This window comes from Podarcis gaigeae (genome assembly GCF_964106915.1).
Source record: "Podarcis gaigeae genome assembly, chromosome: 15".
In the NCBI taxonomy this organism is placed as follows: Eukaryota; Metazoa; Chordata; class Lepidosauria; order Squamata; family Lacertidae; genus Podarcis; species Podarcis gaigeae.
Genome location: NC_139692.1, coordinates 20,199,801 through 20,219,797, shown reverse-complemented (window position 1 = coordinate 20,219,797; position 19,997 = coordinate 20,199,801). Strand labels below are relative to the sequence as shown.

At 45.1% G+C, this 19,997-nt stretch overlaps 1 protein-coding gene across 1 annotated transcript; it reads right to left on the bottom strand.

The window, feature by feature from the left end:
• Nucleotides 1-5,777: 5,777 nt before the first annotated feature.
• On the bottom strand, nucleotides 5,778-12,893 carry LOC310832379 (uncharacterized protein). The gene is made up of 4 exons (XM_083714156.1): nucleotides 12,636-12,893; nucleotides 9,940-10,147; nucleotides 8,529-8,587; nucleotides 5,778-7,377 (listed from the first exon to the last, which is right to left on the bottom strand). Exons 1-4 carry the CDS (start codon nucleotides 12,805-12,807, stop codon nucleotides 7,103-7,105), a joined length of 714 nt encoding a protein of 237 aa, XP_083570282.1. The 5' UTR covers nucleotides 12,808-12,893; the 3' UTR covers nucleotides 5,778-7,102.
• Nucleotides 12,894-19,997: the final 7,104 nt, after the last annotated feature.

The window sequence follows — 19,997 nt, the reverse complement described above, 5'->3', positions numbered from 1 at the left end:
AACTCTGTCCGAGGAAATAAATTCTTGTCCCAATCTTTTATTAATAAGTAGCTTCCTGTTTAACCTTGTCACGTGTGTCTCTTGCAAGCAAATCAAGTCCAATTGTTCTTTCTTTAGTATATGAAAAACTCTTTTCTTTTTTTGAGGCATGTTAAGGCTGTTACAATTCCAACTTAGAAGTCGCAGAGCCATGATGGTATTTATTTACTTTCTCCTCCTACTGCTCCGAGTAATTGTTCCTCTTCCTTCGGTGGTTTCAGTCCAAATGATAAATTTGCTAAGTCCAGTATTCCTTTTCGTGTTGAAGTTGTCTCCTCTCTACAGCCCACTTCTTTCTGCAGGTCTTCTTTCTGCAGATCTACCCACTCTGGAAGAATGGCAGATGAAGGTAATAGACTATATGGGACTGGCAGAAATGACCGACAGAATCCGAGACCAGGAAAGAGAGACGGCGAAAGAAGATTGGAAAAAATTTAAGGACTATCTTAAAAAATACTGTAAAATTAATGAATGTTGAAACGATGTTGGTTTAGAAACTATGTGGTTACTAGCTGTATTGGATATGAAAAAGAAAAGAAAGGCAAAGATATAAACAGGATTAAAGGAAAGGATTTGCTGAACTTTGATTAGAAATTGGAATACAGAAAGGGAAGGTGTGAGGAAGTCGGGGAAGTGAGGTGTTTGAAAATAAGGGAATGAAATTATACTTGTTTCTGTTTGATTTGTGTTTGTCTGTATTGTTGTTTTGTTTTGTCTTTATATTATCTGTGAAAACTTAATAAATATATAATAAAAAAATGAATAATTTTTTTGGAAAAAAAGAAAGGGCATGTGCCTGTTGTGTTTTCCTCACACAGCCATGTAGCATCGCGAAGAGGTGTGGAGCTGGCAGGGCATTGTGAGTGCAGACATCAGGTGCATGTCTGTCCCGCCCCCTCCCGGGACATGGGTGGGCAGGGATACAGCTGCAAGGGGCTGGCAGGACATTGAGGAGCAAAATGCATTCCCTCAAAATATGCCCGGGGCCACTGCCCCTCAGGTGCCCCCCCTGAGACGCCACTGACTAGATGAACCATTGTCTTGATCCAGCAGATTCTTATGTACACTTTTGTGCACCAGCTGCTGCAGAACTGGTGTGTGTGTGTGTGTGTGTGGAGGTTGCCATAATACTCTGCAGGTGAATTCTTCTGTACCCTCATCAGCTGCAGTGAGAAGAGGGGCCCTATTCAGCTGTCCCTCAAGCTGCCATCAAGAACCATGCTTCATTTGATTATTTCCCCCTTTGCTACACATTTGCGGTACACCGTTGCCGTCCTTTTGCCCAAATGCTAAATCCGTTTGCCAATGGAAAGTCAGGATATTAAGTAGAAAATAAAGTAGAGTTGTTGAAAAATAAAATTTTGAGGGCCTAAGATGGTATGCTGAGCTAGGAGATAGGAGGGCCACACCTGTTTGAGATGGCACAGACCAGTTTCCAAATTGTCTCTCCCCTGGTCTGCATCGCAAGAGTGTGAGAGGGCATTGCTGTAACAAATCTGTTTCTGGGTGGATGTTTCATGGACCAGGTTTGATCTGGGGAAAGAGTGAAACTGTTTTCCCATGAGGAAGACTGAGGATGTTTTGAGCAAGAAGAGGAGGCAATTGAGCAAGCGAAACTCATGGATGGAAATGGGAGAAGCTGTGTGGGTAGAGATCAGCAAGTGATTCCGTTCCGTCCGATGAAGCTGAATGTTGGAAGATTCAGGACAAAGTAAAAGGATGTATTGGTTATGAAGTGCATAGTGAAACTGTGGAACTCACTGCCGCAGGAGGCAATGATGACCACTAACTTGGATGGCTTCAAAAGAGGATTGGACAAATTCATTGAGAAGGCTTAAGAGCCACAGTGGCCTCTAAATACCAGTTGTTGGAAATCATAGCAGAGGAGCGTGTTCTTGTGCCCAAATTCTACAGGCCGGTTTCTCCCAGGCATCTGGTTGATCACTGTGAGAACAGGATGCTGAAGTAGATGGGCCATTCACCTGATTAGCAGGCTCCTCTTATGTCCTTGTGTTATGGCTCCTTAATAGCCATAACAGTGTGTGGGTGTGAGAGAGAGAGGAAAAGGGAGAGGGAGAGGGAGAGGGAGAAGGCAGAACATTTTGTTCCATCAAGGGAGGTTTCATCCCATCATCTGACTGTGGCACAGCTATTGCTGAACAGGTGCTGGGGGAGAGATGCATTACTCAGATGGTTAATGCTAGTATTTTTGGTTAATGGTTAATGCTAGTATTTTGTTGAGGGGTGTGGGAAGACTTCAGTAGTACTTAATGAGAGGTTCTTTCACTTGGAAACTCTTCCCCTAATGTGTGAGGGAATGTTTGAGGGAACTGACTGTGGTCCTTAAAATGTGTGGCAAAATTTGCATGACTCTTCTCAAGATGAAGGAGCAGGTTTTTGTCTATATTTGAAGAAAATTGGATGCCATTTTGAATCGAGTTGGCCAGCTGAATTTTTCAGAACCACACTGATTTTAATCGCTGATTTCAAAATTGTACTGATTTTTTTTTTTTAAAAAATGTGGTTCCTTAGAATTCCGCTTTCCACTAGTGCTCAGTAAATTGTGTAGTGGAGCCTTCAGGATGATCAAAGTTGGAACCCATAGCCTCTCAAGAGCACCTGGTTGAGTAACCCTGAGCTAAGATGAGGGAAGCTCCACAGCAGCTGACTAACTTCTGAGCGTGCTGTTGAAGACGCCTGATAGGAATGCAAGATAAAGAAACCAGCACCTCCTCTGTGCATCCCAGCCTTTGGGAATTTCCCCTGTTGTTTACCTGCCTAATAACATCACCTGAGAGAGGCGGACCCGTGAGAAGCTGCAGTTCTGGATGGCGAATTCACTTGGGCTACAATCCTGCGCAGACATAAGACTTGTTGGGCATTTCTAAGTAAAATGTGCTTCTTTATCTGCGGCACAATCAAAGAAAAATCTATCCTGTTTTGGGGAAGTGACCACAAGGATTTTGTGGAGGAGTCTGGGATTGTTTAACTCTCTGTCCCTTTTACCATACAGAGTGACACCACATCCAGTAAGCCCTCCCTTGCCCAGAGTCCAGTCTGAGGGCCACACTTCCTTGGGCCAGTGCTGGGCGAGGCCAGAGCAAAAGCAGGTGGCTCAGTGAAGTTTACCTTTGTGCAGTAGACTTATTTCTATGCACACCCCTCTCTGTCTTCCACCCTGCAAAGCAAGAGGCATTATCAGATTTCAAATTCATATTTAAGGACTGCTTCTCTCCATATGAGCCTACCTGGACCCTGAGATCATCCGCTGAGGCCCTTCTTCATGTGCCCCCTCCACGAGAGGGCGGCAGCACAAGAACATGCCTGTTCTGTGGTGGCTCCCCATTTGTGGAATGCTCTCCCCAGGGAGGTTTGCCTGGCCCCTTCATGATACATCTTAAGGCGCCAGGCACAAACATTCCTCTTCAACCAGGCCTTTGGCTGATTGATATTGGGTCGTCTTTGTTTTTATTTCTATTATGTATTCTGTGTTTTTTATATTGCCATTTTTTGTTGTGAAAAATGATCAATCAATCAATCAATCAATCCAGGCTGGCAAAAACACACAATGAGAGTATGAAACAGGTTCTCTTATTTCAAAAAAGAGGATTAGAGAAATTAATGAAAAGAAGATGTCTGTCAGTCTCTATTAGTAATGATAGACAAGTAGAGCCTACCAATTCAGGAGCAGTTGCTAAAAGAGGACTCTTGCCTTTGTGACCTGCTTGTAGGCTTCCAGGAGGCATCCACCATCCATGTGGAATTCGGGGCTGGGGTGGGGGGCTAGGGAAGGGAGCAGGCAAGACTCCCAGAGGAGTAGCTTCTCACTTGGGCCTCTGCAGTTACTTGAAGGATTGCCACTTTTTACATTTCCAGAGCATTTCCCCATTGCCAATCAATCTAACCTAATCCAACTTTTGTCATGCTGGACTACAATTCCCATCAGCCCCAGCCAGTGCATGCTGTGAGAGTGGCGGTGCAGTCCCAAAATATCTGGAGGGCCCTGTTTTAAGAATTCTAAGGTCTCAAATATACAACAAATATTCATAAATGCACACATATCTCAGTATATGAACCATGTGTCTGAGCAGGAGAGCAACCCTGAAGCCATTGCAACTCTCCCAATGACCTCAAATACTCCTCTGCAGTAAGGGAGGCAAATGGGGAAAGCCTTCCCATTGTCTTTTTGCTTACAAATCCTGTTTTAAGGGCGTATTTGTGTATGACTGGGTGAGTCTGTGATCTGGATCCAGGAACTAAAGTATTAACCACCACAAAAGAATGGCCAGGCTGCCCAGGTAATGCAATCAATGATCATTATCAGGTATCCTGACAGACAGAATTTCTGCTGTAGACTGCCTGCTATGATGTATGTATGATGATTTTGGGGTGCCCTTTGGTGAAGGGGGTTGGGCAATGTCAAAAGTCTTTAAAGGTTCCTGCTCACTTTTGGTCAGGGTCTCTCCCTCCTTGGAAGGCGAGGAGGGAACTCTTGCAACAGAAAAATAAATATCTGCCTTGCTTTCCACTGGATCCTGCCTCCATCCATTCTTTTCTGACTGATCTTGAACTTAGGGGACTCAGAGTCCCATGGGGAGATGGGCAGCAAAAGCTAAACCCCAATTTTTACATCAGTGCCAGGTTGGCATAGGACACCACAATCAATCCTAAGTGTGCTTACTTGAAAATTAAATCCATCAAAACCAATGGAATCAATCCCAAAAAGTATGTCTAGGAGCGTTAAAATATATCATGATTTTCCTTTCAGAAATCTAACACATGGGACCATTTCCACACCACCCAGAGGCACTTGGCACCATCTTTGCTGCTGACCTCCCTTGTAAGGTAAAGGTAAAGGTACCCCTGCCCGTACGGGCCAGTCTTGCCAGACTCTGGGGTTGTGCGCCCATCTCACTCAAGAGGCCAGGGGCCAGCGCTGTCCAAAGACACTTCCGGGTCACGTGGCCAGCGTGACATTGCTGCTCTGGCGAGCCAGAGCTGCACATGGAAACGCCGTTTACCTTCCCGCTAGAAAGTGGTCCCTATTTATCTACTTGCACCCGAGGGTGCTTTCGAACTGCTAGGTTGGCAGGTGCTGGGACCGAGCAACGGGAGCGCACCCCGCAGCTGGGATTCGAACCGCCGACCTTTCGATCGGCAAGCCCTAGTATTATTATTTTTTCTGGCAAACTATACAGAGTTTTGACCAGTTGGATCCTCTTGCTGTTTCTAAAGTACACAGGGTAACAACTCCCGTTTGCCAATGTGCCGCTGAATGAAAAGGGTATAATTGTGTTCACTTCTTTTAGCACCTCAAGTGATCTGCAATATCCTAGTCCTCATTAAAATGGATCAGGCGTCCCGCGGCACCAATAAATCCCGTTGTTATTCTGCAGCCTCAAACGAATGTCAACATAAAGCAGGGGAGGGGAGGTCGGTTTCCTGGCTGAAACTGGCTTGGAAAGGTTGTTACAGCAAAAGAGGCAGCATTTGCCTGGGGGGCAGGAAAAAAAACCCATTCCAAAAAGTCATGGCTGTGACTTTTAACGCTGGCATAACTAAAAAGGGAGGATTTAACCTTGTTCTTTCAGAGACTTTTGCTCATGACCTTGAGAAGTATATAAACCAGTTGAAACTGAGCCACTAATGTGCTCCTTTTCTAACCCTTTGCTCAGTTGTCCATTCCTCACTCAGTACCCTCTCCCCACCCCCGCAACACCCCCAAAAGAAGGCCACAGTTATATATAGGACATTAGGAAGCAGTTTTATTGAACCAGGGTCTTTCAAATACAATACATTTCCAAAATACATTTCCCTGAGGAAACACAGTCTGTAACAAAAGCCACTGGCAGCAAACCCAGCCTATCTTTCTGTGGAAGCCCACAATTAACCACCAATAGACTTGGTTCGTCCTTCATCTCTCTTGATTCCACCCCATTTTCCTCTCTGCATACAACTTATGGAAACAGTAGGGTAAGCACTTCTTAAGAAGCAGAGGAGTTATCCGAGTATTTCAGAGCAAATAAATACAGTATTTTACAGTCCATGGGGGTTGCCCTGCCAGCAGGGGGCTCATAAGAGTTAATATACATACAGTAAATGAAGGGGCCTCCCTTAATCTGCATAAACGTCTACCGATAGTTGTTTCAGAAGCTGAAGAAAGGGTGCAATTTCAAATTTGGCACATGGGCATTCAGATCTGCTTGGCACATGGGCATTCGGATCTGTGTTTAAATGGAAACGCCGGGTTTTCTTTCCTCTATCGCAGAAAATAAAATATGGGAAAGGGGTGTGTGCATGTGTGTGGTATCAGAATTTTGGAACAGCCTTCTTGGACTACATGGCGGTACAAAACACTGCTTCCTTTGTTCGTGGTGTATAGTGGATATTCTCAATGGATCAGCCTTTCCTTCCATCCTGCCTGTGCCATCCAGTCAAATATCCTCCAAGGATAGAGACCAGTTTCCTAGCACTTCTCTTTCAGAGAACTGGAAGAATTTTTTTTGGGGGGGGTGGGGATGTGGGATGCACAGAAGGAACTGTTGAGATGCTTCCATTCCTAAGGTTGCATCATTGTCCCAAGCCTGATAAAATAATATTAACTTAAAATATCTGGTCTATTCCTACTCTTGCCATGGAAGATCTTAGCAGCACTGGATCCATATGCAACAGGCAGAGTTAAGTCTGTTGATTATTTAGCTTATTATTATATTTTTGTCCCCTAGGCAGGGAAAAAGAAATAAAGAAGAGACAATGTTTTGATCTTGCTCCCAGCCCCCTAAAGGCATGAGCCCTCTCTCTTTAGATGTCTCTCAGTACAGCTACCTCCTGCCATATCTTCTGAGTCAGCAGCTGGGCTATATTAGGGATTGATGAAATAAATGTGCAAATAAAGATGCATAATGGTGTGGAGGGGAAAGAGAGTTGCAGGTGAAGGCAGGGAGGGAGGGATTTCCTTCTTGAGGAGACCAGCCACCCGCCCTTCACGTTCTGTTTGGAAGGGAAGGTGGCCACGCACGAGAGGAAAGCAGGGAATGCGTGTTGTGGGGATTCGGGATTCAGCTTAGGAGAGGAGCTTGAAGCCCAGCGAGACGGAGAGGAGCTGCAGGAATGCCAGGAGGAAGGAGCTGCCTTGAGCTGCAGAGGCCGAGCCTTTGGGACCTTGTGTCCACTGGTGGGAGGAAGCGAAGTTATGGTGGTGGACGGTGCTGGCGTTGAGGAGGACGTGGGCATCGGTTGGGTTGCTGTGAAGCGTTGGGTTGTGGGAAGCAGGGGTGCTGGTGTCAGGGCGAGGGGTGGCGGAGGAGGACACCGATCTGATGCTGGTGGTTGTTGTGTCTGAAAGAAACAAATCAGATTAGCCAAGCTGTTGCGGCTTAGCAGAAAAGGATCTGTAGGTGGACTGGGGTGGGGGGAAGGCCTGAGTTCAAAGCCCTCACATAAATCAAGGCCTGAGGCAGCAGGAAGGGAAGTGGCTCAGTGCTCTGTAGGCAGAAGGTTTCCAAGGTCACTTTCCAGCCTCTCCAGGCAGGTCTGGGGAAATACTGCCAGGCTGAAATCCTAGACAGCCCTTGCCAGTGAGAGCAGTGTACAGTTGTACCTCAGGTTACAGATGCTTCAGGTTACAGACTCCGCTAACCCAGAAATAATACCTCGGGTTAAGAACTTTGCTTCAGGATGGGAACAGAAATTACGCGGCAGCAGTGGGAGGCCCCATTAGCTAAAGTGGTACCTCAGGTTAAGAACAGTTTCAGGTTAAGAACAGACCTCTGGAATGAATTAAGTTCTTAACCCAAGGTACCACTGTATATCAGCTTTCCCTAACCTGGTGTCCTTCTGATACTTTTGAAACAACTCCTGTCAGCCCCAGAATATAAGGATGCACAACAAGTCTCCTGGATCAGGCCAGTGCCCCTGTCCAGGCCAGCATCCTGTTCTCACAGGGGCCAGCCAGACACTTGTGGGGGGGAAGCCTGAAAGGTATGCAGGAGCAAAATAGCACTCTGCCCACCTGCAATTTCCAAAAAAGTGATAATAGCCAGCCCAGCAGCCTAAAATTTTGGAGGAAGCCTGGCACAGATAATACTGGTGGTCTGACAGTATAAGACAACTTCCTAGGTTGTTTTCCACTGGCTAAACAGGAATTGCATCAACTTCCCCTCCTGCAAATGTTTGAAGGAATTGCCCTGAGACTGAGATTGAAGTTGAGCTATATTAGCCAATAGTAGTCACCTCTCTCCACGCCCCCCCATTGTTTAGATGGAAGAGAGAGGGTGGGGTTGAGAGAGAGGTTGCTTTGGATGTTACATAAGAAGAGCTCTGCTGGATCAGGCCATTGACCCATCAGTATCCTGCTCTCACAGCAGCCAACAAAATGTGTTCTCTCATAGGAAGCCTTCAAACAGGATCTGAACGCAACCGCACTCTACCGATTTACAATTCCCGACAGACTGACACTGGAGGGAGACCTTGTTTTCTCACAAAATTACCTCTTGCCAGGGTCTGAGTTTGCAGCAGGGTTGTTCCATTGGCAAAGATGACAAAAGACCTGTTGGGAAACAAACAGAAAATGAGGATCATGAATGGTGGAGGAGAGAAGCTGTGAAATGATAGCCAAACAGCACTTCTGTTAAAAATGGGGGAGGGGATGCAGTGATGCTCGAACCCCATTTCAGCTGGCATTTGGAGAAGGGGAAAAAAAATAAGAGCTTCCTTTTCATTTGTGCCTGAGCAACTATGCTGATAACTTTTAGGAGCAAGCATAGGAGATACGGATAGTTATTGCTAGTGTAATTTATCTGCATATGATCTTTCTTCAGCCAATTGGCATTTCTTGGTGATCATTGCAGAAAAAGGGGGAAATGAATCTTAAGCTTTGCTATAGAGCACTCAATATAAATTAAAGCAAGCATATCCATCAGACAGGCATGAGGTGGCAGGCTGATATATGCCCCTTTGGATAAAGCAGTGCCTCGTTATACAAAACCACATTTTGTGCCGTAAATTTATGTCTTACGTTTTGCACTTGGGAGTCACACAGCTCTCCCTGCCAGCAAGGAAACACCAGGCTTTGTGTCTGGAAGTGTTGCAACCTCTCGACAAACCCTTTGCCTAAAGCAGAAGGACTCCCAGGTGCAGTCCCCAGCAGCTCCAGGTAGGCCTGGTACAGATCCCCTGTCTTAAACTCTGTACGGCCGCTGCCAGTCTGGGTAAGCAACACTAAGCTAGCTAGACCAGTGGTTTGATTTGCTGTGAGACAGTTCCTATGAAAGCAGAGGCTAATAAAAGCCCTCCCCTCAAAGGAAAAACCAGAGAATTCAAACAATTACGAATAATTCAGCCTTCTTGATTTAGGTAATAAATTTTGATGTCTTCTCATAGGAGAAATAAGCAAGTTCTTCCACTGTTATCGCTTACACACACACACACACACACGCCCCCAACTATCAGATAATTGCTCTGATTAGTTCTCCCAGTCTCACCCTTCCGTTAAAATTCAGTTCTAACTTAGATTGGCATAGTTAGTGCCTTTGGGCCTTGCAGAAGAAGCCACCCCACTATCTGTGAGAAGCTCACATGTCAGTCATGAAGGCCATGGCCATTATCCGACATTTCCTGTCCACAGGGACCTTCCCTTTACACATGGAGCTTTTGTTTAGGGGCTGAAAGTGCTTAATAGACCACAAATTTGTCCAAGCTTTTTGGGGAGGGAGAAAAATTCCTGCATCTATGTCACTGTCTCTCAACGCCGACGCCATTTTAGGAACCCTAAGCTCCTCTGTGGTAATTCAAGAGACAACTGTATTGAGAAACAATACATTCATTGGTAGTGTGAGGCTGTAGACCCCTTGGGGCAGGGACTCTTTGGTGCAGAAAAGGCCCAGTGGTCAGGATTCTTACTTTATGAGCACAGATTCCATGTTGGCATTGGGGGCCGTCCAGCGAGTTCGGGTGCTGCTGCCGCTGGAGACGTTTTTCTCCACCAGGTTTTCGACGCCACTGCAGCTGATGGGTTTGTTTTCACTTTCCCACAGACCGCTGGAGCCGTCTTCAGAAGGCACGGCTTGCAGGATGACGGAAGTGCTGTTGTCAATCCCAGTAATGGTGACTGCAGAGAGAGTGGGAGAAATCACATTTTTACTGGGAAACTCAGGGATGGAGGGCAGAGAGAGGAAAGACCTTGATGTGATACTGGGAGAAAAAATCCAGAAAGCCCACAGCAGGGGCAAAGGGACAAAGAAAACCAAGAAACTACAGAAAGGCAAAATCTCGGCATCATTGTGGGATGTGCCGTTGTGGCATCATTTGTACAAAAAAGCGAAGACAAACAGCAGCTGCTGTATGTAGCAGTGATGATCTGGGGAAATCCAAATCCTTTGTCTCATGTGGCCTTAGGCAAAGCCCCTCTTAAGCATCAGTTTCCCTATCTGCAGTATGGGTGCGATAAAACCGACCTATCTTAACAGGGTTGCATTGGAAGGATTACAGCGAGATAACACACACAAACAGCTTTAGGTTCTTCTTATCATTGCTGTTAATTTATTATTATTTCCATAGCTTTGTGTGTTGTGATTTAGATGGTTAGAATTCATGGAGCCTAGAAGCCATCTGAATCTTTTGACTAAATTTATTCAAAATGTGGTGTTTTGTTTTTGTTTTAAATCTTGCCTCTCCTAAGCTTGAGGCAGCTTGTGACATTGAGGGGAATGAGTGTAAATACAATATACCATTTCATTAGAAAAGAAGCAGGAACAGGAAATCTGAGCATATGATATACTTTTCTAAAGGGGGGGGGGGAAAGGCACTAGGTTTCTTCTTGCCTACGTGCCATATTCTTCATTCGAGACCCCCAACTCTAAACCTCCTAGTGTATGGAGACTGGCATAAGAGAGCCAGTTCAGGATCAAATCACCACTCAGACATGAAGCTCCTTGGATGACCTTGGTCATTCTCTCTCAGCCAAGACAACCTCACAGGGTTGTGAGGATAAAAGGGAGGTACAATCGGATATTTGAAAACTGCTGCCCTTGTCAGAGATCTGGACTTGGCTACTAGAGGTTCTTGTGCTGAAATGTGTGCAGTGGCGTAGCGTGGGTTGTCAGCACCCAGGGCAAGGCAAGTAATTTGCACCCCCTAACCCGTGGATTTGCGCCCCCTAACCCGTGGATTTGCGCCCCCTAACCCCCAGATGTTGCGCCCTGTGTGGCCGGCCCCCCCTGCACCCCCACGCTACGCCACTGAATGTGTGACCCTCATTGAAGCCACGGACAGCTAACCTTTTCATGCCTTCCTTCATTTTGCTGGACCAGGGAAACTGGCTAGCCTAGGTGTCTCAAGAAGAGGCTCTCCAACAGCCGCTTGCAATACAGCTTATTAAATTTGGGCTTCATTAGTGAACAGCAAGCTTTCATTTGGGGAAGATAAAAACTGGGGCGTCGTCATCCCACACAGGGACCAAAAATAATATTTGGCAATGGCAAGGGTGACACACCGTCTTCCACCCTGGGTGGGGCTGTGGGTCAAATCCCTGCTAGGGCAGCTCAGTCTATCAGGTTAAATGGCACAGTAGTCATTGTGCAAGAGATGCATGATCAAAATTGGGGAAACTCTTTGGGCACTAAAAAAATTAATACTGAATATGTTAGGTCTCATTCTCAAGTGGTGTGAATCAATATTTTGTTCCCTTCCAATATAATCTATGCTGCTTTCATATCATTTTGTCCTTCCGGGTATTCATTTGGTATTCATTTAAAAATTATTCATTTATTATAAAATTTAAAGTCCACCATTTCTACCAAAGGAAGATTGGGTCCTTTTTTAGTTGAAACCTGTAGGACCTTTGCATTACAGTTTAGTGACAGACTGATAAGAGCATTACAATATTACTACTATACTACTACTACTATTACTGCAGTTTTTGTGTGTGCAAAGACCTTAATAAACCACCTCTTCCCGCTTTGCAACAAACCTGTGAAATAGGCCATTATGGCCCCATTTTACAGATGGGAGACTGTGGCCTAGAGATAGTGGCATAGATCCAAGCCCATCCATCAGCTCCATGGCTGGCAGATTCACACCCTTTCGCCCAGCACTGACTTACGGGCTACTTCAGAGTTGCTCTTTCTGTATCTGACATCAACTACAATGCCTCTAGAAAGAATAGATCCCCTAACACACTGTTAACCAATGGGTTGCATTCCAGATATTGCTGGACTTCAGATCCCAACAGACCCAGCCAGCACAGAGATGAAGGCATATGTAGTCCAAAATCTGGAGGACACCACATTGGCTCCCCCTTCCTTGTTCTTTTGGTTTTGGTCATCCCATTAGACTGTGCATCAAACCCCACAAATACCGTATCTTCCATCCTATGTCTTTTCTGAGCTTCTCTAGGTCACTGCAGCAAGGCTAGCTTAAAATCTCAACAAGCCCTGCATTCACGGGCTTTTGGTGAGACTGGGTCCACAAGGCAAGGGTGCCCCAAAATGGCAGAACACCCTTTGGATCCCAAAGATGGCCAAAGGCAGGTTAGCTCTGAACACACAGACAGGAATGCCAAGATGCAACAGCAGCCCTGGAAACAAAGTGCAACTTACCTGTGTAGATGGCACTTGGTTTGAAATAAGCAGGTTCCACGTTCAGCTTGTAAGCGCCCCGCGTAACGGTCTTCTTGATGATATCACAAGGCGCCTGCTGAAGATAAGCAGGCGAAACAAACAGTGCCCCGAGGAAGACAAGCTGCAACATGGTGGACTTGAAGCTAGGCATGATCAGGTTGGGTTTTTCTTCTCCTCTCTGATTTCTCTTCAGGACCTGCCTGCCTTGTTGTACCTGAGATCTGGAGAGGGACCATAACTCACAGGGCTATTTATACTGCCAGGCAGATGCAAATTACCTTCCTTCCACACCCTCATCAGTGGGAAGTTTCACAGGGTGACACATTTGGGCATGTGCCCTCCCTCCTCTTTACCTGCCTCTGCACCTCAGCATCTGAATGGCCTGTCTGGAGTAAGGGGGTGGGGAAAAGAGATTCACAAACCAACTGGGAGCAGGGAGGTTTCTGCTCCTGGTGTCTCACTAGAAATGTATGTGGGCATGTGTGATCCTGTCTTTGCATGCCATGTCTCAAGAGCCAGTCCTAGGAATGGATGGGGGTGGGAGATACCAGGTAACCAGGTGGGTCTTTGTTGTGGGAAGAGAAAAACGGATGCTCTTTTGATGCCTGAAAGTTGGCATCAAAATACCAGTCTGCATCCCCCACACCCTGGTCATTCAATCCAGATTTTCCTTTTCCAGGGAGAAACCGCTAAATTAAAAAGACCTGCTGACACCAACCCCTATTTTTTTTGCATTTTCTCAGTGATCTGTTTTTAATATCAAGCTCCCATCAACTGAAGTCTCTGGGAAGTGAAAAAGAGGAAGGAAAAATTGCTTTTAATCTTGTTTTTAAGTTGTATTTCAATCAGTTGTTTTTATATTGGGTGTTAGCCGCCCTGAGCCCGGTCTTGTCTGGGGAGGGTGGGGTATAAATAAAATTTATTATTTGTTATTATTATTATTTTGTTGTTTTGCTAACAATTACACACACACATACACACACACTGTTGCATGAAACTAAGTTCTACGCAGAGTAGAGCAACTGAAATTAATGGACCTAAATTAGTCATGCTTATTACGGTAATTTCAATGGGTCTACTCTGACTAACTTGGGCTACAACAATCTAGATACAGGGCATTCCAAAGGAATGCCACATGCGTTATCTTTTCGTCATACAACAACCTTGGAAGGAAGGTCAATGCTATTATCTTCATTATTTACTTAAAGGGGGGGAAATGGTCACTAAAGGAGGACATGAAACAGGTTTAGAATATGAGGTTTAGTAAACTTTATTTACATTCATTTGCTTGTGATGGAATCAGTCCTTTTTTCTGGGAGGTATGCAGGGGTATGCATACCTCTAAACATTTTGTGAATCTTTGTACTTTTGTCCATTTACTGTATTAATTTTCCCTAATTGGAATTATAAAATGGTGGTTTTCTTGAGTCAAAATGAGAGTACCCCTAAACATTTTTTAAGGAAAAAAAAGCACTGGATGGAATATAATAGTTTTGAAGAAGAGAGTAGAGGCTGTTTTTGTTTTTAGAAGGGCACAGGTAATGTCACAGCAGTTGCCTTCTTACAAAAAGGATTCCCTCCAGAGGAAAACAGGGAAGATGACATTTACGGGCACATCTGAAGACCGCAAAGCACAGGACTTCATTCCTACTTTGTACCAGGGGCCCAGTTTTTAGCACACTGAGGATGCAGAGGCACTGTGCATTTAAAGCACATGGGACCTGTAATTTTCCTCTCACAGAGCTACAATCCCCCCACCCTTAACAAACTACAGTTCCCAGCATTCTTTGTGGAGGGAGGCTGTGTGTACGCAGCCTGGGACATGCTGACCCAGAGTGCATCCAGCTCTCCTCTGGAGAAATATGGCTCCTCCCTTTCATGACCTTCTCCTCTGTCTCCCATCTACTTCCATAACAAACGCCACACATCTGGTCAACAGTTCTATTGCTGACAGCTTCCTTCTGAGAGCTGGAACTCTGGGTGAAATTTCCATGACCTCCCAGCAGCTCAGACCCAAAACAGCAGCAGTTGGTTTGAGTCCACTGTGGCACCATGCGTGTGGCACTGAGGCCTTCTCAAAAACCAATTTAGCCTTGAAAACTAAAGCTAAAACGAGAACTAAAATTCCACAGTGGATTTCTAGACACCCGTCCTAGTGGGAAGCCTGTCCAAAAGATCAGGAACTTTTCCATGACTTCATCCCAGACTTAATTACACCCTTCACCCCCTCCCTTCCTTTGAGGTAGATGATTAACTCCTCCGCTGGGTTTCTTTACATAATTGGTGACTTTCCATCCTATTCATCCTTCAGATACCCCCAACCTCTGCCAAAGGCCAGTTCATGACACACAGATGAGTCCCTGCTCTTCACCATGACAACCGTAGCCAAAAGCCGATTGCCAAATCACAGGTGAGGCAAGAGCTCAGGGAATGCATTTGCAGGCATCTTGCCCACTTAAAGGCTGCTCTGCAACCCTCCATTCCTGTTGCTTCTACATTCCAGCTCTTAAGCAGCCAGGAATATTACCCATGTTTTGCCTTCCAGGCATTGAGGGCAGGAATGATTCCCTCAGCCTCCCGCCCTGATTTATGCATCAGCTTGTTTTGCTCAATTGCAAATGATTCAGAGAGAAGGTGGAAGATGCAAAGGAGCACAAATAACTAAGGTCAATCACGGAGGGAAAGTCCCAGATTCCATAAGCACAGAGTAGAACCAGATGGGGAAAAAATGCTCTGGGATCAAAACACCAATTGCCCTGCTTTAAAAATAGCTCCCATTAGGACCGGGGCATCTTGGGCCAGTATTCCACAAATGTGGCTGGATTAGCGATTGCAGCAATCACCAGCTCATGTTCCTTTTTCTTTAAAGAATCTTTGTTAAACAATCAACATTAACTTACACAACAACACACAATAACACAGTATATACAAACTACATACGCATACTTTACAGAAAAAGAAAAGAAGAAGAAAGAAAAGGATGAAAGATGGAATAAATAAAATAAACTTCCGATTATTCTCATTGTACTGTTTCTCATTTTGTTATTTCACACACAGTGCCTTATTATTATTATTTTTTGCTTTCCCAATTCTTTCCCAAGATATTCTGTTATTTATCACCTATATATTACACCAGTTCATGTTCTGAGGGATCTATTTTATTTTATTTTAGTTTATGGGTGTGGCCCAATCACCTTCTAAATCCAGCCTGTGGACGGACCAGGAATCTGCATGTTTTTACATGAGTAGAATGTGTCCTTTTATTTAAAATGCATCACTGGGTTATTTGTGGGGCATAGGAATTTGTTCATTTTTCCCCTCCAAAATATAGTCCGGCCCACGACATGGTCTGAGGGACGGTGGACTGGCCCACGGCTGAAAAAGGTTGCTGACCCCTGGTCTAGAGCCATGGCTCCCAACATGGGGCACACACCCCACAGGGGGACAATTTGATTTTTAAGGTGGGCAATTCGAGAATGAGTTATTAACAGTTAATGGCCTTTTAGGCTTCCTCCACGTGAATAGGACTTCACTTTTTCAATAATAAGAATTATATGCCACAGGGGTGGGGGCGTCAGGATTTTAGAGATGCTTAGGTGGGCCATGGCCAAAAAAAGGTTGGGAACCACTGGTCTATAGTGCAAGTGGTCGCCCTGATTGATCCTTATCCACATCCTCGCACCTTACTAACTGAAACTCATCCTACACAACAGGACTAGACAGTGCTCTGGACACCTCTCAAGATTCATCTGCTGTAACAGTTGAGTCAACATCCCGGCAGATGCAAGCAATTTTATCCTCAAAATGCTTTGCAAACTAGTCATTGTGAGCTACCGTCAGTTCTGTCACCTCCTTTGTGCCAGAGTGTAAGAAGTCTTGCATTGCCCTGATGCAATACCTTCGTTGCAGCCTTCCTTGCCACTAGGTAGACTTGATAACGAGTGTTCGATTGCCTTTGACTGGAGTTTCCCTCCATTCACATTCAAGCTGCCTCCTAGCTTATTTCCTTGCTCTAAGCTCATGGGTTATACCAGGGATCCAAGCAGGCTTCACAACGCGGGAGATCATGTCAACGGCCATTTGGGTGTTCGAGAGGTTGGCCAGGGATTTGACAGTAGTGCCAGTCATATCAGCCAGAACCCCCCCCCCCCCCAGAGCCATCTGGAAACCCATTGGGATCAATCAGCCTCTAAGGATGGAGCATCTTCATAGGTTCTTCACCTCTGCAGAGGCGAAAAGTTGTTGAAAGCCTACATCTCAACAGGAAACAATCTGACCATGACAAGGGATTGATGTCAATATCTCCCACTTTTAGATCACTCTCTTCCTGCTACATGCGTTGAGCCAGTGAAATGTTGGGACAGCCCTGTGGTCATCATGGTAGCCATAAAGTCAGAGACAGCCTAGCATTTAGCAACAGCAGCCACAGACTGGAGGGCTGGCTGATAGGACAACCACAGTTCCCCAGGTTGGAGGAGGGGCGACTGGCACACAGCACAGTCACTAACTGTCCTCTGGTAATCTCTAGGTTAGATTACTGCAATGTGTTATATGTAGGGCTGCCTCTGAAGGCAGTTCAGAAATTCTAGCTGACCCGGACCCCGGAATCATCATCTGAGGCCCTTCTTCATGTGCCTCCTCTGCAAGAAGTCCAGAGGGTGGCACACAGGAAAGGGCCTTTTCTGTGGTGGCTCCCTGCTTGTGAAATGCTCTCCCCAAGGAGACTCACCTGGCGCCTTCATTACATATCTTTAGGCAGCAGGAGAAACTTCAACCAGGCATTTGGCTGATTAACATTCTATGGTCTTTTGAATGTGTCAGGGCATATGTGTGTTATTGGTTTGTTTTGCTACTACCTTTTGTGTTTTCATTTTGTATTTTCGGGTTGTGAACCACCCTGGGTTCTTTGGATGAAGGGAGGTATACAAATTCAATCAATCAATCAATCAATCAATCAATCAATCAATCAATCAATGCCTGTGCCATGTGCCCCTTACCCTGCCTGTCCCACCTCCCACACCATACCGCCTCCTCCTTTGAACCACTGTTATTGGCCATCCTCTGCTCTCCCCAGCTCCTCTGCTTCCAGACATATCTCCCCTCCCTCAATAATTACAAAGAACCACCCAAAAACCCAATACTCTGGTTTCTCTTCAGAACAACAACAAAAAACCCCCTACACGTATTAAAAACGGTTAAAACAATTGTAGCAGAGCCCAGGTGGAAACTACACACATAAAAAATGCTGTGAAAATGCTTTATTTTCAAACGTTTTGAAAAATATATTGAATTTTGGTCGCTCACTATCTCCAACTAGTGTCACATTTGTATATTGCACTTTAAAAAGGTAAAGGGCGCCTGACAGTTAAGTCCAGTCGCGAACCACTCTTTATAACACATTTAAAACGTTTTATTTGCAGCTGTGTAGCTGAGTCCCCAGTCTCTGCTTTGTCGCTGGTGCTGCAGCCAGCAGATGGAGATTGGATGAAGATGCAGTCACAAGACTACTGCCGGTCTCAACTGCTGGGGCTGGCTTGCCTGATGGTGAGGTTCAGGAGATTCAAGGAGGGACAGGGTAGCTGTCGATGGTGAGGGGACTGAAGTCTCCCCAGCATGGTAATCTCTCTTGTTTGCCTCCTTGCCACAAACAGCAGTTCCTTGGAAAACTGCTACGACTTTCTAGACATGGGAAAAGTGAAAGTCTGGGTGAGCCTAGAGTTACAATTCTCGGAGTTCCGGAGAAGGAGGATTGATTGTCAAACCACTCTGGGAACTGCTCTGTATAGGAAATAGAGAACTCCTAGCAACTTCCAGCACTCATAAACTATTGTCCCCAGGATACTTTGGGGTAAGCCATGGCTTTTCAAGATGGTATAACATTGCTTTAAATGTGCACTGGTTGATGGGACCTGAGTTGCTTTTCGCTTTTGATGTTTTGATTGTTGAGAGCACTCTTGGATGTTATGCAAGCGTCGCTGCTACTGAAAAGAGCCTTTCGTCAGGAGGACAAAGCCACAGGGCTTTGAATGAGTGGGTGTACACCCGTCTTGCGTCGTTTCCTTGCTGGATTATTTGCAGCAGCAACCGGACAACCGGAACTGCGAGTTGTTTGTTGGTCTTAGTGGTTGTGCTATGGCAACATCTGAAGCTGCCTTCAGCATTAGCGGGCCATAGCTACCATTTATCAGATGGTGTAACATCCTGCTTAAGCAGTTCCCCTCAATAAACTGGTTCAGTTGTCCCCTGAGAGATCGTCTCATGAAGCAAAATGTTTGGGTTTCTCAGAAAGCTAACTGATTCTTCTGCACCTTTGACATTTTATCTTCTTTTTGCTTGGGGCACTGGGGGCACTCATCCTTTGATTTTCCTGGCCTATATTTCCCGAGACGGTGATAATGTAGAATAATGACCTACAACAAAATGTTGCAGTGTGTCATCTACTACTACTACTACTACTACTACTACTACTACTACTACTGTTACTATTTTTAGAAGAAGAAGAAGAGTTTGGATTTGATATCCCGCCTTTCACTCCCTTTAAGGAGTCTCAAAGCGGCTAACATTCTCCTTTCCCTTCCTCCCCCACAACAAACACTCTGTGAGGTTAGTGGGGCTGAGAGACTTCAGAGAAGTGTGACTGGCCCAAGGTCACCCAGCAGATGCATGTGGAGGAGCGAGACTACCGCTCTTAACCACTACACCACACTGGCCCTCAGCTCTTTTATTAGTGGGAAGTGCCCTGCACTGCCTGGGTATTCTAAAAAACTAGTACTACTACTAAAAAGACTACTACTAAAAATAGTGAGTTTTGACTTGTGATACCACAAAATAATGAGCAAAACCATGGTTTTGTCCACCATCTTGATTCAAAATGGCGCCTGGCACCAAAACATTAGCAAAGACCCTTGCCAATTCAGGAGACCTTGTGCTATGTTTAGTGAAGTTACCTCAGAGGCTTCCAAACCCATAGAAAATTGGATAGACAGGAAAACCATTTCCCCAAAGACAATCTATTATCTATATCTATCTATCATCTATCATCTATCATCTATCTATCATCTATCATCTATCATCTATCATCTATCATCTATCTATCTATCTATCATCTATCTATCTATCTATCTATCTATCTATCTATCTATCATCTATCTATCTATCTATCTATCTATCTATCTATCTATCTATCTATCTCTATCTATCATCTATCTATCATCTATCTATCTATCTATCTATCTATCTATCTATCTATCTATCATCTATCTATCTATCAATCTATCATCTATCTATCCATCATCTATATCTATCTATCTATCTATCTATCTATCTATCTATCTATCTAAT